The 17,688-nt window shown below is 54.1% G+C and overlaps 8 protein-coding genes across 8 annotated transcripts; 5 read left to right on the top strand and 3 right to left on the bottom strand.

Moving 5' to 3' along the window:
• Positions 1-635: 635 nt before the first annotated feature.
• HMPREF1541_04318 (uncharacterized protein) lies at positions 636-2,591 on the top strand (the record flags this gene model as incomplete). Its single annotated transcript, XM_008718664.1, has 1 exon — positions 636-2,591. One exon carries the CDS (start codon positions 636-638, stop codon positions 2,589-2,591), a length of 1,956 nt encoding a protein of 651 aa, XP_008716886.1.
• Positions 2,592-2,635: 44 nt separating this feature from the next.
• HMPREF1541_04317 (uncharacterized protein) lies at positions 2,636-4,691 on the bottom strand (the record flags this gene model as incomplete). The annotated part of the gene is made up of 8 exons (XM_008718663.1): positions 2,636-2,754; positions 2,805-3,102; positions 3,169-3,306; positions 3,356-3,405; positions 3,463-4,002; positions 4,061-4,169; positions 4,223-4,345; positions 4,425-4,691. The coding sequence occupies 8 exons, from the start codon at positions 4,689-4,691 to the stop codon at positions 2,636-2,638; spliced, it is 1,644 nt and encodes a 547-aa protein (XP_008716885.1).
• A 1,393-nt stretch (positions 4,692-6,084) lies between these two features.
• HMPREF1541_04316 (uncharacterized protein) lies at positions 6,085-7,411 on the top strand (the record flags this gene model as incomplete). The annotated part of the gene is made up of 2 exons (XM_008718662.1): positions 6,085-7,090; positions 7,140-7,411. 2 exons carry the CDS (start codon positions 6,085-6,087, stop codon positions 7,409-7,411), a joined length of 1,278 nt encoding a protein of 425 aa, XP_008716884.1.
• Positions 7,412-7,553: 142 nt separating this feature from the next.
• Positions 7,554-8,444, bottom strand: HMPREF1541_04315 (uncharacterized protein; the record flags this gene model as incomplete). The annotated part of the gene is made up of 4 exons (XM_008718661.1): positions 7,554-7,643; positions 7,692-7,998; positions 8,046-8,137; positions 8,196-8,444. The coding sequence occupies 4 exons, from the start codon at positions 8,442-8,444 to the stop codon at positions 7,554-7,556; spliced, it is 738 nt and encodes a 245-aa protein (XP_008716883.1).
• Positions 8,445-8,787: 343 nt separating this feature from the next.
• HMPREF1541_04314 (uncharacterized protein) lies at positions 8,788-10,077 on the top strand (the record flags this gene model as incomplete). Its single annotated transcript, XM_008718660.1, has 1 exon — positions 8,788-10,077. The coding sequence occupies one exon, from the start codon at positions 8,788-8,790 to the stop codon at positions 10,075-10,077; it is 1,290 nt and encodes a 429-aa protein (XP_008716882.1).
• A 619-nt stretch (positions 10,078-10,696) lies between these two features.
• Positions 10,697-11,831, top strand: HMPREF1541_04313 (uncharacterized protein; the record flags this gene model as incomplete). The annotated part of the gene is made up of 4 exons (XM_008718659.1): positions 10,697-10,741; positions 10,792-11,336; positions 11,387-11,447; positions 11,520-11,831. The coding sequence occupies 4 exons, from the start codon at positions 10,697-10,699 to the stop codon at positions 11,829-11,831; spliced, it is 963 nt and encodes a 320-aa protein (XP_008716881.1).
• A 273-nt stretch (positions 11,832-12,104) lies between these two features.
• HMPREF1541_04312 (uncharacterized protein) lies at positions 12,105-14,108 on the bottom strand (the record flags this gene model as incomplete). Its single annotated transcript, XM_008718658.1, has 1 exon — positions 12,105-14,108. One exon carries the CDS (start codon positions 14,106-14,108, stop codon positions 12,105-12,107), a length of 2,004 nt encoding a protein of 667 aa, XP_008716880.1.
• A 692-nt stretch (positions 14,109-14,800) lies between these two features.
• On the top strand, positions 14,801-17,498 carry HMPREF1541_04311 (uncharacterized protein; the record flags this gene model as incomplete). The annotated part of the gene is made up of 4 exons (XM_008718657.1): positions 14,801-14,894; positions 14,980-15,256; positions 15,312-17,317; positions 17,377-17,498. The coding sequence occupies 4 exons, from the start codon at positions 14,801-14,803 to the stop codon at positions 17,496-17,498; spliced, it is 2,499 nt and encodes an 832-aa protein (XP_008716879.1).
• Positions 17,499-17,688: the final 190 nt, after the last annotated feature.

Genomic DNA, 17,688 nt, shown 5'->3' with positions numbered 1-17,688 from the left:
CCTTAGTCAGCCTCGGAACTGATATCTCGGAACTCGCAACTCGCATCTTCAACCGTCCATGTCACTGTTGTCACGAATGCTCACACGTCTACTGGACCACTGCGCTGCCCCATCATATCGTCACTCTGGTGGTCGGGCCGCTTTGGTACTGTGGCAACATCGGCAGACTCGAACAGTCCGCGCACCATCCTTTCGCGACTGCAGAAACCCTGTCATCTCCACGAGGAGGCTGGCTTTGTCGGCCAATACCGCGTCCCAGTCAGTCCAGTTACACGATCAAGGTAGGCCGGTGGTCATCGACTTTTACTCTGCAGTCGGCAACATATTCTCGCCTATGGCTCTGATCTGAGACTATCACGACCGTCGACATTCCTATCACGTGCGTTCACCGCGGCCAACCTTTATGTTTTAAAACTCATCACAAGGCAATCCTGTGCTTTACAACAAGGATGGGCCGGCAGCAAATGCACTCATGCGATGCATGCCGAAGGCGTAAAGTCCGCTGCGATGCCGACGGCCGTAGGTCTTGCAGTGCATGCGTCAGGTCTCGAGTTCAATGTAGGTAAGAGATGTTTTCCCGTCGTCCCAGGCTTATCAGCACCATCACAGGCTGACAAACGACCTTCAGATTCATGATGGGCTGGCGAAGACCAAGGAGACAGCAAAAATCTGTTCCGTCGACTGACAACTCGACCCTAGTCGTGGATGCTTGCCACAACATACTGGACGGTAGCGAGCACAGATCTGGTGGGCCAAGGTATCGCCAACGAGAACCTACAGAGCAATGTGATCCTACAGGACCTGTCAATGATCTCCACGAGAGTCCAGCATCAACAGGCAGCAATTCCGACTTTGTGTCACATCCATACCAGCTACCCCAAGCGAACAATTCCGTACCCACGCAAGATAATACCATTCCAGGAACCGATGTAGCGACCTCTATCGCCCTCGCCGAGAACTCTCTGTTTCGTTTCTTCAAAGAAGGAATCTCCTCCTCCAAACGTGATTGGACTATGTTCGACCAACTCGATCACGTTCGGACAGCATATGTCGGTACACGGATTTCCAATATGACGCACCTCATCAAGCTCGACCGCCGGGCATCCCCTAGCTGTATCATCTACGCATATCCACAAATTCATGCTTCCCCAGACTGGAGATCCGATTCTAATCGTCTCCTCGGCCTAACTCGTGACACAATTCAACACATTACAGCCTTCCCAGCCAAAGATATCCGTGATAATTTTGTCGATGCCTTTTTTACCAAGATAAATCCATACTTCCCCGTCATTGACGAGGCCGGTTTCAGAGCAAAGTATGCGGAAGCAGAGAACAAATTACCCCTTTTGCTTTTTCATGCTGTTCTTCTTGTCGGTGCTCGAGTTTCTCGGCATCCGCGAGCTGTGCAAGCTAGGCACGTTATCGGGGCGGTGCTTTTCAGTCGTGCCAAGCAGGTCTTTGACATGCGGCATGAAAACGACCGAATGCATCTCGTCCAAGCTGCACTACTGTTCTCCTGGCATTTACAGGATGGCGACAATGCTGGAGCTAACAGTTGGTACTGGCTGGGTGTCGCTTGCCGCATCGCCTTTGGACTGGGCATGCACCGCAATGTACTTCGTGACCCTCTCGGTCAAGAACGAATGCCATTGACGGACAGACGCATCTGGCGGCGCGTCTGGTGGACGCTGTTTCAAGCAGAAACCATGTCCGCGCTAGAGCATGGGCGACCGCCTATGATCCGACTAGAGGACTTTGACCAGGAGCCTCTGATCCTGGAAGACTTTACCGAGACAAATGGCGCTATAAACGAAAAGATTGATTTTGAATACTGTCGGAGGAACATCGAGCTGTGTGACATTGCCCTTCGCATCATGAGTCTTAGCGCGCCACGTTCGCTTGCACGAGAACAAGGCATCGGAGATACTACGTCAAGCCTGAAGACACGACTCGTCTCCTGGATGCTGGACGCTGCACCTGCTGAGAATGATCAGGCATCGGAGAGCACTTTTGCGGAGCTGAACCTCCAGCTTCACTATAATGCCGTTGTTATTCACCTTTATCGCGTAATTATGGACCAGACCACTTCACCGTCAGATGGATATGACAACGAAGCCATGCGAATTAGCACGAGCGCAGCAACATCCATCGTCTCCGCCTTCGAAGCAATCCACGCTGCGGGTATGATGGCGCAGTGCCACTTCACTGCCGTCACGGCACTCTCTGCTGCAGCCATACAAGCATCGAAACAACTGCAACGCGCCGTTGACGCCGGCAATTCCATGCTCGCTATCAGCGAACGGCACCTGCTCGATAGAGTGTGCAATTCAGCAAAGCACCTGTCAGAATTCTGGCCCAGTGCCGAGGGTGTAAGGAAAGTCTTTCAAAGTCTGTTTGACGACTTTACCGGTATGCTGAAAGACAGCAGTCGCCCATGGGATACTAGTCCTCGTACGGAAGATGCCGACAATGCTGCGTTAAATGTCAATTGGACGGACTTCCTGGCCTCTGCGTCGTGGATGCAGTCTGCCCATGGTGTATATCTGGAAGAAGCAGGATGGGAAGAGTCCTTGTTTGGCTTGCAGAGATGACGTAACCCTGTGCTTGTATGGGAGTGCAATAACGCACATGCAGTCTACGAGGAGTTTACAACTTTGTCCACCACTTCTGTGACGGACAGAAGCTCTTCGTCGGCAAATTGTTGCTGGACGATTTGTATGGAAACCGGCATGCCAGCCCACAGCTTGGGATTATCTAGGTTCGTCAGCTCATCACCGAGACGACCCCTGGAAGACAACACTGACATATATCCGCGTTCATCTTGTCAAATGGGTTCGTCTCGATTGGGTTGTAGAAAGTGTCCTTTGGATCCTTCTCCTCACTGATACTGAAATCTTTGAGTGGAAGGATGGCGCTCGGATAGTCCAGCAGATTCCAGATCGAGAAATACCCCCACCAGACCGGGAAGTCATGGGGATAGCTGGCAGACGGCGCAGAAGGACATATCAGCCCATCGATGGGAGAGCCATTCCACGTCAGTTGCTTTGTGTACGCCCAGAAGTCGGCAAAGTGCCGTTTTATCGCCGCCTGTTTGAGGTTTGTCTGTGGCAAAACCTGTCAGACAGCTGCCAAAGAGTGGCACTGTTGGAGTTGAGGAGAACAACGCACCTGAAATAGCTCGGGCACTGTGAGCTCTTTGATGGCGAATGTGTCGAGGTACCAGGCCAGTTGCGGCTCTAATGGCTCATCTGCGGAGCTCACTAGAGCTCTGAGCTCTGTTGCGCCGGTTTGGAAGTACAATTTCCACTTGGAGACTGTTGTTAGGAAAGGAGCCTATTGGGATCGGGCCACTTACCGTGACCAGGGCGGCCTCCCATAGATCTATTGGAGGCTCGATTTCAACCACTTGGATTTCCTCAGTCAGAACTTCCGGACGTTTGTTAGGAACATGGGATTACTTACCCTCATGACCAGCAGCCTTCAGCTTCTCCGCCACTTCAGCAAGTGCTCGCAGGATAGGAGGTTGCGGCGTGACCACACCGTCTGTCTTCAGCATGCCGAGCACAAGCTTTTGCTTGCTCTGCACCTCCTTCCACGGGAGTGGCACCGCAGTTGGATCAAATCCAATATAATCGGTATGCGAGAAAAGAAGCTTAGTGACCAGCTTCAGGTCGCCCACGCTGTGACAGTTTGGCCCACAAGATACTTTGATCGACGTCTGGCCCGGCGCAGTGCTGATCATGCCGAATTTTGGAATCCTGTCTGCTGTGGGGCGGATGCCATACAGTCCATTGAACGCGGCTGGTGCTCGAATACTTCCTCCAATGTCCGTCGACGGGCAGAAAGGCGACCCTCTCAGGGCAAGCAAGGTCCCGTCACCCCCGGAAGAGCCGCCGGCTGCGAAGTCGGTGTTGAACGGGTTAAGTGTGCGTCCCCATAGGGGACTGACGGTCTGCAGCATCATGCCGCCTTGTGGCATCGTGGTGCTGGCGAACTGGATGGCTGTGGTTGTCGTATCGATCAACAAAATGTACGACTTAGTTGGCTGCGAGACTCTCACCTCCCGCAGCTTTCAGCAAGGTCACGATCGATGCGTCGACTCCCCATTCTTTATCCTGCCATGCTACCAGGCCCATTGTGCCGCGTTTGCCTTTGATGTTGAAGATATCCTTTGTCTGTCAATAGCTGCTAGCCTAGTACGAACTACTGAGGAATCCCATACCTTGATCGCTATCGGCACGCCGTGCAACGGCCCAACCGGCTTTCTAGTTTCCTTGAGGATGGCATCGGCTTCAGCGGCCTTCCCCATCGCCTCTTCATAGTAGAAACCAGTCAGGCAGTTTACCTTCCCATGACTCTTAGTCTATGGCTCCTGAAGCAGAAACACACAGCACATATTTTGGTGCTTTGGTGCAAAGACTCACACATTGATGCGCCACCGCTGCCCGCGCACAAAACGCTTCGGTCACTTCAACGGACGTTAGTTTTCCTCTAGAAAGTTGCGCCGCCAGCTCAACGGTCGTTTGCTCGGTGATATGCAGCTGGTCTGGTGTGATGAGTCCGCAGGTACGTGGTATATGCTGGACGTTCTTAGTTGATGTGTCTGGTTTGCTGGGGAGGCGCCATTTCGTCGGGATGGAGTCGAGGACGGCGGTTTGACGGGTTGCTGCGATTTCTTGCCAGGGTGCCATCGTGGCTGTTGATCTTTGGTGAGGGTTGTTTCGCTTGGGTACAACCAGGTTCGGGGACTGATCTGGCCTGCTGATGATGCATGGGCAATATGGGTTGTCTTTATTCAAGAAGGTCCGGATGTATCTTTTCTATGTCTCTCCAATCGTATGTCGCGACTATTCCGGCCCTTTACTAATACAAGGCCTTGAAACGAGCGAGAAAAATACCTTCGGCATAATGCGAAGCGGGGTTCGGAACTCATCTGCCCACATGCACCCTGCCACGCATTGCGGTGCGGAGATGCGCCGGTGTTCTCCTGATAGCTTCATGCCAGCTTATCAACAGCAGAGCAGATCTTGGGGATGTATTATAGGCTTTGTACGAGTGGCGACATATTTCTGGCAAGATATGCTGTCTCCGCGCCAATATCAGTAGGGCTTACGGACCTGAGCGTCGAAGGTGTGAGCGCTGTTGATCATGGAGAGTCTTGGGCCAATGGTAGTGGTCATGATACGCTTCACCATCACAGCTTTGGAATGTTATTCATAGTGAGCAAGCATGTATCAATTTTTCTGCATGAGGAATTTGAGCATTGAATTGACTGCTTGCTACAAGGTGCTATACTACTAGTAAATTTGCCATCTTACCTCCTCTCTTGGCAAGTACTACCAGGAATCTAGGAACAGCAGTCATGCTTCTTATCAGGAGACTCCCTCCATGACTCCGCTAGACATATTCGTAGGTCCAATGGGCCGACAGTACTATTTTGCGTAACTGCAAGATATGGAAACTCACCAGTGCCGAAACCCGCGCGGATCACCCGGCAAACTCTCAATGCTATCCCACGTGAATGATACGCCGTGAATGCAGGGTGCTGTAGCTTGTGTGTTGCTTGCAGTTTCTTATATCAGAACCTTGCCGTCCCACCGGCGGGACGATGTTCTGCTCGTGCTCACCTCCAAGTGTTTGCAAATAAGTGACACTGTTAAGCATCACGGTGACTTGTGGCTACTACAACCGATCTTGCGTCGGTTCAACAGCACTTCAATGCTTGATCTCATTGTTTCTCTAGACTCGAGCGTGGAACATCGGACACTACGGAACCAGGACCCACCTTTCAAATCTAGCGGTTCATAGTCATAAGATGATGTCTGAATCAGCACCGAAACTACCGCTGCTGCGACTCAACAAGTAACTATCATGGCAGACTATTGCTGGAGCCTTCCTGCTGATATGTATAGTCCTTTCGTGCAGAATCTTCTCGCATCAGGATGCCTCTTCTGCAATCCTGGTCTCTATCTAGCTGTCTCGGTAGGTCTCAGCCACCACCGTCGTATTCAGGAGAGAACAAGAACTGATGTAGCGTTGTGGTAGCTTCTGGGAGCCGGGGGCGGACGCCCGTCTTCCATCACCATGGCCAACATAAGCAACGGCGCGCTCTACGGAGTATTCGTCTTCTCGGCCCTTGGCGCCAGCACGCTCCTCAACGTCTTCGGTCCTCGCCTGACCATGCTCTTTGGCATCACCGGCTACCCCATCTACATCGGCTCCTTGTGGTACTTTGACCAGTACGGTCGCCTCTGGTATCCGGTTCTGGCCGGCGCCTATCTGGGTCTCACAGCCGGCTGCCTGTGGACGACTGCCGCTTTCACCTCCAGCGCCTACGCCGAGGAGAAAGAAAAGGGGACCTGGCGGGCTATGCAGTGGACCATGAATGTCGCGGGCGCAGCCACCGGGGCCGCGGTGGCTCTGGGAATTAGCTGGAACACCGAGCGGCTCGGCGTCCCGCACTCCGTCTACATCGTCTTCATCGTGCTGCAGTGCCTCTCCACGGGGTTCGCAATGCTGCTCCTCCCACCTGACCAGCTCCGGCGTCGCGACGGCACCGCGCTGGCTGCATTTGACACCATATCGCTTGGGAGGTCGCTGAAGATCACGGCCGGCCTGTTCAAGGACTGGCGCATCGTGATCATGATCCTCCCGTGCTTTACGGCCGAGATGTTCTTCCCCTTCCAGGCTTCGATGAATGCTTATGCCTTCAATCTACGGACTCGTACGCTAAACAGCCTACTGAACAACCTCATACAGATTCCAGTCACCATGCTGATGGGCTTGCTCTTGGACTCGGAGCGCCTTGGAAGCCGCAAGAAACGCGCACTCTTGGGTGTCGCTATTGACGCCGTCTGGATCACTGGGTCCTACATTGCGCAGACAGCCTGGCTGTCCAGCTGGAACTTCAACCGCGCAGTACCTGGGCCGATGATCGACTGCACTGACAGCGCATACGCGGGCGCCGTCGTCATCTACATGATGTACGCGTCCCAGTACGGCATCTTCCAGAATGTTATTCTCTATATCTTGACGTCCCTGACGAATGAACCGCGTAAGACGTCTGCTCTCGCTGGGTTTTTCGTTGCTTGTAAGCCTGACAAATTCACCCTCACAACCATGTATTAACTTGCAGCTAGGGTTGAGTGCCGGCACCGCCGTCTCATTCGGCGTGGACGCCACGGAACCGCCCTACCAGAACGAGAATGCCGCCTACTTCTCCCTCGCCACTCTGTCGTGGCCCATCATGTTCTTTATTGCGTGGAAGTATACGAAGGCTACGAACTACCTTGACGAGGAGGATGTTGTCGTGCCGATCCATGTTCGGAAGGAGATGGAGATTGAGACCGAGACGGTTGCTTCTGGAGCGGGGGAGAGGAGTGCGGCAAAGGACCTTGATGAGAAGGTGTAATGAAGACGAAGGGTACGAACGGCAGCAATTGCTCGAACCGCAGGGGAACATACAGTATAATAACACCCAGTGGTTGTACGAACTCAATGAACCCTAGTTACCTAAAGCATAGTTCGTCTGGGGACTGGTGTCGTGGCAAAGCCTACCACTTCTCCGCGCTGGGCCTTATCTCCAGCTCGTGCGTGAAACCACTCGCTGGCTGCGTGTGAACATACCAGTACGTGTCGGCAATCTTAAAACTCATCAGCCTTTCATCTAACACCGAGCACTGAATGCCTACCGTATTTGGAGAGATCAATGCATCAGGTTTCGCGTCAGGCATGTACTCCCGGGTCAGCGGAAGGTCGATAATGCCGTCAATCACCATGTGAGCCACGTGCACGCCTTGCGGACCGTACTCCCGTGCCAGTGACTGTGCCATGATGCGTCCGGCCGATTTCGCGACCGCAAAAGGGGCGAACCTTGCAGAACCCTTGATGGACGCGGTGGCGCCTGTGAAGAGCAGCGTTGGAGGGTACTTGACATCGGTGCCGACCGAATTGAGCAACTTTGGGAGGACTGCTTGCGTGAAGTGGAAGCCTCCTTGACTACGCGATCTAAGCGGCGACGAAGGATAAGGGCTCTGTAGACTCACGCGCTGACCGTGAACGGACTCAAGAACTCCTGCTCCGACAATTCCAAGAACGACTTGGGTGAAGGCCTCGCGCTGGCGTTGAATATGGCCGCCTTGGATCAAACATGAGCTTCAACCCCTGGGCCCGAGTCGTGGGCAAGTCAGACTTACAGCACAGCGATCCAAGCTCCCCAGGCTCTTCTCCGCAGTCGACAGCGCGGCATTCAGGCTCTCGCGAGACGAGACATCGGCAGCCACGCCAAACGCCCGCCCGCCGTCGCGCTCGATCTCGGCGACGATGGGCTTGAAGCTGTCCTCGTTGCGCGCGAGGAGGACGACAGGGTATGCCTTTGCGAACTTTCGTGCGATCGTCGCCCCAGTGCCAGGACCGACTCCGGCGATGATGGCGTACAGTGCCATTCTGTTGAGGATCTGCAGAGGGATGAGATAAGTCGCGGTTATAGCTTGCTGTTGGTTTAGGCGGTATGCCAAGCCTCGGGGTTCGGTGTTGCCCGAGGCGCCGAGCTTACCTAGCTGCTCCCCGCCCCCGGCCCCGTGGCTACCTTCAATGGGCGCCCGGGGTTTGTCAGCGACTCGGAGTGGCAAATAATGTTCCATTCCTACACCATAGACATGACTTCATCTCTATGGACTCCTTGACCTTTTGACTCCCGCATACCAGGGTCAACTTCACCACCGCAGGTACAACGAGGCGGTTGAAGAACCCCCCTCTGTGAAAGGCCGGGTGAAGATATGGTGCAAGATGCCAGCGACAGCCCGTCAGAAGGCCTGCCTCGGCTGCGCGAGTTCCAAGCGCAGATGTGACAAGGGCCTCCCTGAATGCCAACGATGCGTAGACAGAGACGTGGATTGTGTCTACCCGCAGCACAAGAGACGGCGGAGAGATGCGCCATTGACCAATACACAGCTCGAAAACCGGCTGCCTCTTTCGTCATATCCCAATGCCAGCGCCGCGGACGTTGTGAGTATTGATGCAGGCCGTTTGGAAGGGATGGGGACGGGCAGCATTGATTTTCCGTTGTTCGATGAAACGTATCTGTTCCCGCAAGCCCTTCCAGTGCCAATATCAAACCCTCTCCCTCAGGCCGATGCATGGGAACCTCGGCCCTCCAGCATATCAAGGCCATGGTTTCTTCGAGAAGAGTCATGGACTATGCAGCACAGCAGTCCAGGTCCAGGATGCTCCGCCGACATCGAGTACGAACCTTATGTTGAGGCGGTTAAGGAAATGGTTCATTCCTGGGTGCAGAACGGCCACAACAGCTTTATTCACCGGCGTCTGTACAGGAACGGGATGCCTTCATGTATACAAGACGCTTTTACGACCCTGGCGGCATATGTTAATCGAACATCGGCGATCAAGAACGCAATCTTGCAAATTGCGGAAGACCGCGCCATGGCCTTGACCTGCCAGCTAGCACCTGTTACCAGTGGCACGAAAGGGCTACGGGCTCATCTGGCGCGCGTCCAAGCTCTTTTTGTCTATGTATTCATACAGTTGTTTGATGGCTCTGTGCCGTCACGTGCTTCTGCCGAGCGACAAATTCCCATACTTCGGCTATGGGTGACCGAAATGTTAGACGTTGCAAGACAATATCAGGGGGCCGATCTTACCCTGAAGATGTTACGACCCCCCTTGGCTGCAAGCGACTTCGATCGCGAGTATGATATCTCGATGGCGTCATGGGATCTCTGGGTTCTGTCTGAAAGTGTCCGGCGCACACATATCATCATCGACACAGTGCTCAACACATACCAGACCATGACTCAAGGGCAGAGTGAATGCACCGGAGGCGTTATGATCACCGCGCGGTGTGGTTTATGGGACGCAGAATCGGCGGCTATTTGGTCGGAACGCTGCGACAGAGACTCTCCACTTTTGGTGCCATCCATGCAGCCTGGCAACTGCATCTCACAGCACGCAGCTGACGAGATTGATGATTTCGTGAAGATGTTCTGGACGTTTATCGTTGGTACAGACAAGATGAAAAGCTGGGTTGACAATAGTAGTAGGAAGAAAATTGCTGGGTGACATATGCTGCACTAGCTGTATGTCAGTGGTAGTAGAATTGAAATCCTCTTTCGTGGCACGATCTCGGATTTCGAGAGTAATGATGCGCAAAATCTTATCCTGGGAGGCTTCATATTGGAAAGTATGTCAATCCCATCAAACCGCATCGTTCAGCAGTATAGAATCTATGAATTGATTACCCGAGCTCCGACGCTTCATGATCGCCATGGTCAGTCAGGATGGCACCAACGGCTGAAAGGTAAGAAAGAAGGCCGAACACCGACAAATGAACATGCTATGCATGATAAACGGCTGAGATCCCCTGAGAGATTAGCTAAGCTCGAGAACAGACTTGCATCTAGGTATATCGGTGCGTGCTTGGACCGTGGAGGTTCGCGGGGAACTAGCGGAAGACTTGCGGGAAAGTTGCGGAAAGTTTCATGGCGGTGGTCGCCTGTTCCTTTTCTGGTAATGAATGGAGGGAGCAGTAGCAGATACCTGTAGCACTGCGAGCACACCGGCGGAGGCAGACACCGCCTGTGCCCTGAGCATAAATAAGAGACTAAACGTCGTCTTGACCATGGACCTGTCTCACTGTCTCGAAACCCATAAAGGCTCAGACTCACACCATACCACCAAGATGTCTGCCTCAAAGCCAGTGGATGTTCTCCTCGGCACCCACACAGTACGTTCTCCTGCCACTGCCGGCCTTGCTCGATCATCTGACTATCACAGATCGGAGACGCCACCTTGATGCCCGGAGTCATCCACTTCGACAAAAAGGAAGACGTGGCTAGCCTTCTAGACGCCTTCCACTCCCACGGCTACAGACAAATCGACACAGGCCGCAACTATCCCGGCGCAGAGGATCGCCTAGGCCAAGCCGATGCCGCCTCCCGCTTTACCATCCACACCAAGATCCTTGGTCTGGGAGATGGGACCCTCGAAGCGGCCCAGGTGCATGCTAGCATTGAGGCATCGTTGAAGGATCTCCAGACCAACCACGTCGAAACCATGTTCCTGCACGTACCCGATCGCCAAACACCATTCGAAGAGACTGCCAAGGCCATGGACGCAGCCCAGAAACAGGGCAAGTTCACCAGGTTCGGGCTCTCGAACTTCACCGCCGCGGAAGTGCAGGAGTACATCGACATCTGTGAGCGGAAAGGGTACACCAGACCCAGCGTGTATCAGGGCCACTACAATGCACTTGTGAGGGGCGGTGAGAAAGATCTGTTTCCCGTCCTCCGGAAGAACAACATGTCATTCTTTGCCTACAGGTGAGAGGGTTTTTGTTGGGTTTCCGTTCATATACTCACTACATGGCCAGTCCCGCCGCCGGAGGCCTCTTCTCCGCAACCACCACCAGCACCTCAAGATGGAGCAAAGACGTACGTTACTGACCTTCCTTTCATCTCCTTGACTGCCACCACCACCACCGTATGCTGACCTGAACTGCCTAGAGTCCGATCGGCCAGCGCTACAACGACATCTACAGCCACCCGGCGCTCCAGAGCGCCGTGGCCGCCGTCCAGGAAGCTGTCCAGAAGCACGGCATCGATGGCCACGCCGCCGCACTGCGCTGGACGCGATTCCATAGCGCCTTGGACTCCAAATATGGCGATGGAGTGATATTCGGGGTGTCAAAAATGGAGCAGCTCCACAAAACACTGGACGCTCTGGGTGCCGGACCGCTGCCGGAGGACTTGGCTGAGTTGATTGGCGCGGTGTACAAGACTGTGGAGGGGCCGGGAGAGCCGGCGTACCATCTCTAATGGTTTGGGGCTTTTTGTTTCAGTGGCAGTGGCCTGCACATCGTCAGGGAAAGTACGCGTTACATGCATACTACCTGAGTGGTCGACTTGTTGCCCACGGGCTTTTACTCGGATCGACGGTGGACAGGAGGAGCCAGTGGGTATTGTAACTTGATTCGTGTTGGTGCAAGTTCAGGAGCAGGAGCAGGCTGTCGTGTGATGATGCCTCATGGCTTATTTGGATTCATGACTCAAGGCAAGCGCCGATTCAATATAGGAAATACATGCACAGGCCTAGAACCCATCCGACAAGCGCCGCACCTGCGGATTCCGCCCTCCCGTGGCCCCGCCGAAGATGCTATCGTCGTCGTTATCATATTTACCAGCAGCAGGCTCACGCCGCTCCCGCATCCCGAAATTGTCTCCCCCCCTCCTCGCAAGCTCCTCGTCCAAGGCCGCTGTTGGCTCTGCGAATCCGTCAGACATGTTGTCGCCGCGCGCCGTGATGAGCCAGGTGTGGTCGATGATCTCGGCGCGCTGCACGTACTCGCCTGGGCAGTCCGGGTCCTGTGCCCAGTACGCCTGGCGCGTGACGTCCAGCTGCTTGCCGATCTTCCACTCGTAGATCAGCAAGCCCCAGTAGTAGACGACGCCCCAGAGCGGGGCGGAGATGCCAATAGCGGGGATAATGTACCATTGGAACCCGGTGATGGTATGGTGGAAGGGTGAGCCGGTGGTGGGCGGGATGAAGGCGGCGATGAGCATGAATGCCGAGGCGAGGAAGTAGAGGATGGGGTGGGCGGGGGAGAGCCAGGGTCGGTAGCGCCGGCGGTCTTGCCAGTGGAATTTGGAGCGTTGGAGTTTGATGAGGAGTAGGCCGCCCGAGACCCAGAAGCCGAGGAGCCCGACGATGGTGTACGAGTACAGGGACACCAGGGCTGAGTAGGCGTAGCGAGGGTCGGTCACGGGGATTGTCACCAGGATGAGGAGGACTGATGTACACCAGTGCATGATGAAGGCAGCGGTCGGCGCTTCTTCAACTTCGTGATCGGCCAGCTGACGGTGGGACATCCACTTCTTCAAGAGGCCGTAGGGTGTGGTGTATGAGGTGGCGAAGAAGAGGGACCATGGCAGGATGCCCTCTTTGGCGATCTCCTGCTTGACGCGCGCCGCGGTGAAGGTCATGACGACCAGGTTCCCAAAGATCGACAAGGCAATAAGAGCCGCCATTGCCTGGGTGGCTTGCTGGTTGTCTCCTTGGAAGAGGTGTGTGAAGAAAAGGGAGGCGAGATCATTTTTGTATGTCTCGTCGTCCAAGATGAGGTCCTTGTCGACAACGAGGAGATAGCTGATGTTGACGGCAACAAAGAGGACAATCGCTATCATCATGGCTATCACGGTGTACTTTGGGAAATGGCGTCTTGGACTTTTGGTCTCAGCAAGAATGTAGAAGGGCTGTTCGAACCCGCTGAAGCTGTACATGCACAGCATGAGTGAGTTGGACCAGGAGGACGCATCGGAGCGTTGAGTGGACCAGACACCCTCACGGAAATTTTTTCTGATCACCTCGGCATTGGAGTCATCGCCGGGGCTGTTAGGAAATCGGCCTGCTGCCTTTGCTATGCCGAGGCAGATTATGGCCAAGAGAAGCGAGACTTTGATTATGGCGAAAGCGTTGTTGACCAAAATGCCACCGCGTCTGGAGAACATGTGCAGAAGCACAACGAAGGTCAAGGCGCCGATCGCGATACCCACCGCTGTGGCTCGATCGGGCGTCTCGCCACTCGCAGGGTCGTAAATGCCACTAGCCGTCATCACCTGTAGGCCGAATGAGATGGCGTTCCCGGACAGGTTGTACAAGAGAATGAACATGATGGAGAACGAACACGTCGTTCTGATGTGAGGCAGGCGGAGATTAGTGTTGGGGAACATGAATTCGAGGAAGTTCTTTTCTCCGCCAGACCTGGGAACTCCTCGAGGTTCGGTCTCGCCGCTGATCTTCCGCTGTGGCATGGAGAGGCCACACTCGAGCCAGACGTAGAGGCCACATAGCGACAGAAGGGCTCCGACAACCCACAGAAAGAGAGCACCTCCGACACAGCCAGTTCCAGCGAGGACTCTGTGGGGGGTCAAAAAGATGCCGGAGCCGATGATTCGATTGAGAATGAGGGCGACAATGGTGTACTTTCCGATCTTCCTGGCTTCCGAGGGGGCATAATCCACACGTTGATGGCCATATTCAATGGCATCGATGGCAGGCTGGCCCAAGAGTGCTATCTCATTCGCATTGAGTGCCATTGTAGGCAATGAGGTAGGCTGGCTCGTTGACGCATGGCGGCGAGGGAAATAAATGCCAGACCAACAGGTCACCTGGTGCGCCTCGTGTCCCCGGCGCGGCGTGAGTGTACAAGCATGCTTTCAATAGGTGCTAGTCTGTCTCGAAACCGCCTTGCCACGCGACTACCGAGCCTAGAAGGACATTTAAGCAGAAGGCGACTAGCCCGACGCAAGGAGGACAAGACTTGCCCAATTCCGTGCTTGAGGTGATTGGCTCGGAGTGTGCTGTTAGTGGTTCGCAATTAAATTTGGGGCATTGCCCAAGCGAAACGGACGCGAAAAAGACAGCCACAAAGGTGAAGTACCAGTAGCGTTCCGCGATAAGCGACACTGGCGTTCTTGACAGTGCCCGAGCACTCACACAGCCTCAAGAAGTACGCCCGCTGGCTGGGCTACCGCTCAACATTTGTAGATGGATGGAGCCCACGTTGCATCGTTCTTCCATCATTGCATCTGTACGTGTTTTCCGCCCCTCTGATCGGGCTGACTCAGAAAGCAAGATACAAGCTCCGGTTGCGGCTGAGGTGGTAGAGTGTTCTGACCTGGCTCTGGCGCCCCTTGGAGCTTGAGGCTCCGAGCGCGTTTTCCACCCCGCTTCTTCCCGGCCTTGGCACGCCCCTCGTCAACCACCTCCGAGCGATAGCATCGTGGTGATGGCCTTTGATTGCGGAGCTGGAGACATAATAGCTGGCATTCGCATAGCACTTACAATCTACGAGTATGGATTCACTGAAGAAAATGCTGCTGGTAAGTCACGATTGATGAGACTGGTGATATACCTTACCCTCGGCGAAGCCAGAGTCGACCTCACCTGCTGACCACCCTCCTCCAGATGTACGATATCAAGAATTCCAAAACGACATCCTCAACTTCAGTCTTCTTCTCGAAAGACTCGATCGTTCGCTTCGAGATGCTCAACGCCGCTTCATCGATGGCGGCATGTTCGCACGAGCACAAGGGGCCTACGACCCCATGGCTCCCGACTTTGACGCCGAACGCATTGCTTTGATCGGAAACTTTCAAGACACCTTGCGCGCGTGCGAAGCACTACTGGGTGAGAACAGGAAGTATAGAGAGCGCTATGCTACGGTCCTCGAGAGCCTTATGTGGTAAGCAATGACTTCCAGTGTTACGGTGCGTCCAGTGCTAAGATCAGACATCTAGGCACCTCAAGCAACAAGAAACGCGAATAGACAACTTGCGCCGTCGGCTCAGATTCCATTGTGACAAGATTCGACTTGTTATCGATCGATTGTCTCTGAATCTGCTGACTAGCATGGATTCAAAACTGGATGATCTTCTTGGGATCACAGAGGAGAATCTGGCCGTCTCTCAAGACATTTACGATGAACTCCGACGTCTTCGACAGGTGCTTATCGGGCGGGGTAGTGCTACCGGTGACCAACCTACGGAAGATGTGCACCACGCAACTCCCGACGTTGAGCGCCGTTTTGAAGCAGCTCTATTCATCAACACACCGACTAACCTCTCATCCGGCCTTCCACTTATCGAAGCTTTCGATGCGTTGTACTCTTGTTTCGAAGACAGCGTTGAAAGTCTGACCCAGACCCCACACAAATACCTTCTTCTGCTCAAAAGCCGGTGGTTGATCTCTCGCATCAAACAGAGCGAAGAATACCTGAGGGCTCGGCCAGGCTTCTATTACAGGCGTGCTATCAATCAAGTCGATCAAGGCATCAGACTGAGAATCCGCTCAGGGCATGTGAAGGCGTTTGATGAAAGGGTACTACTCTCTTTGCCTGAGAAATGGTTCGAAATATGGCCTCCACCAACCCCGAGAGCATCTACCATCCTCCCTGAACCACATCCTTTGTCTGTCCGCGCCAATGAGCAGGAAGTTGCCCGGATAGAACTGGCCGCGGACGAGGGTCAAGCCACGCACTTTGTGACCGTGTTCAAACACAGCGATGACAACTTCCGGATCACAAAAGAAACATCGACTGCTACAGGGCAGCGGGTCATCACCACACAGCAAGTATATACCAGAGAGGATACGCTCATACCTCGTTATACTTTACCCACGCTTCCCTCTTCCAGTCCAGAAGTTGCGATTTTTTCACGGAACGAGCTTACCTTCTACCATTTCAAGAGTGAGGAGGACCTATGGAGATTCCAGGCTGCGCTCACCGGCTATGATGTGTCCCACGATCAACCTGACGTCCTTTGTCAATTCGGTCGAAGTCTGGACTCATTTGTGTGTAACGGCAGAGCTCAGCTTTGGCAAGATCCAATTGTGTTCAGCTCGCAGCCAGGTGCCATTGCACCTGGCATACCATCTGCAAGAAGCAATAGCGACAAAGGCGCGTCCATCTCACGCTCTCGACAGCCCAGTTTCGCCCCGTCCGTGGCTCACACCAATACATTCACATACACAGCCGATGGATGGATCGCCGAGAATATCAAGCTTCCTGCTCTTGTCTTGTTCACACAACTAGAACACGGCAAGAACATCAACCGCTTCGCCGTCGTATATATTGAACTTGTGGAAGGTATCGAGATCGATCGTAACGCGTGTTCTTGCAAAGACGACTACTATTCCTGCTCCAAGCTTGTCATCTCTGGTGGAAAGAAGGGCCGACTGCCTGTGCGGATTGCTGTCTCTGAACTGGACGATTCAGGCAAGCCCAATCCCAATACTTTCGATGTGCTCCCGTTCCGACTACCACGACGACCCGACTACAAGGACATAAAGTTGAGGCACACAGAACATGTTGTGTTGAAGTTCTCGAACCTAGAAGCCAAGCAAAGGTTCGATCGTGGCCTGAAGTATCGTTTCGCAGTACGAGAGAAGCAAAGGGAGAACGCAGACACGATTACGGATATCCTGATTTACAACTCCAACAAGCCTTTGCGAAGAGATCAGTATCTCTTACAGAACGTTTCGCGAAGGAATTCGATAGCAGGCTCGCTCCCAGCTATGAACAGCGTTCAGACTCTGCCACCTCACCTCGAGGTGCCCGAATGGTCCAGCTTCTCGGACGACGTTGCGCATGCCACGGACTCCCGTCCGATACGTGGCAGTCACAACGTCAGTGGTTCGACCTCGATGTCTGGGAGCTATGGAACAAATGTCAGTGGCGGACGATCGGCCTCATCGAACAGCAGTGCTGATCATGAAGTGAACTCGAATACCACCATCTCGCCAAGAAGTCGGTCGTCCTTCATGTCATCCGCGTTTAGTCCACGATCCGAACGGACCCCAACACAGACAACGCTCTCCTCGACCACGAGTCCAACGCTTCAACCGCGTGCGATACCGATTCGCGACAGCTTCCCTTCCAGCAGGGGTGTACCATCTCCAACTTCAGCGACTTCGAGTCCGTCCAATAGGCAAGCGGTCAACGCCAGGCCACTACAATACCCCGCCTCTAACCAGCGCCGTCCGACCAGCACAAGTGTAACTTCAGCCACAACGTCAGCAACAGCACATCGCATTGCAGAGTCGGATATACAGTTTGAGAGGCCTGCCGAGCGTAGAAACACGAGTAGCAGCAATAATAGCGGTAACGGTGGCGGGGGA

This window comes from Cyphellophora europaea, assembly GCF_000365145.1.
Source record: "Cyphellophora europaea CBS 101466 unplaced genomic scaffold supercont1.4, whole genome shotgun sequence".
In the NCBI taxonomy this organism is placed as follows: Eukaryota; Fungi; Ascomycota; class Eurotiomycetes; order Chaetothyriales; family Cyphellophoraceae; genus Cyphellophora; species Cyphellophora europaea.
The sequence above is the reverse complement of the archived record's forward strand: the minus strand, read 5'-3'. Positions and strand labels throughout refer to the sequence as shown.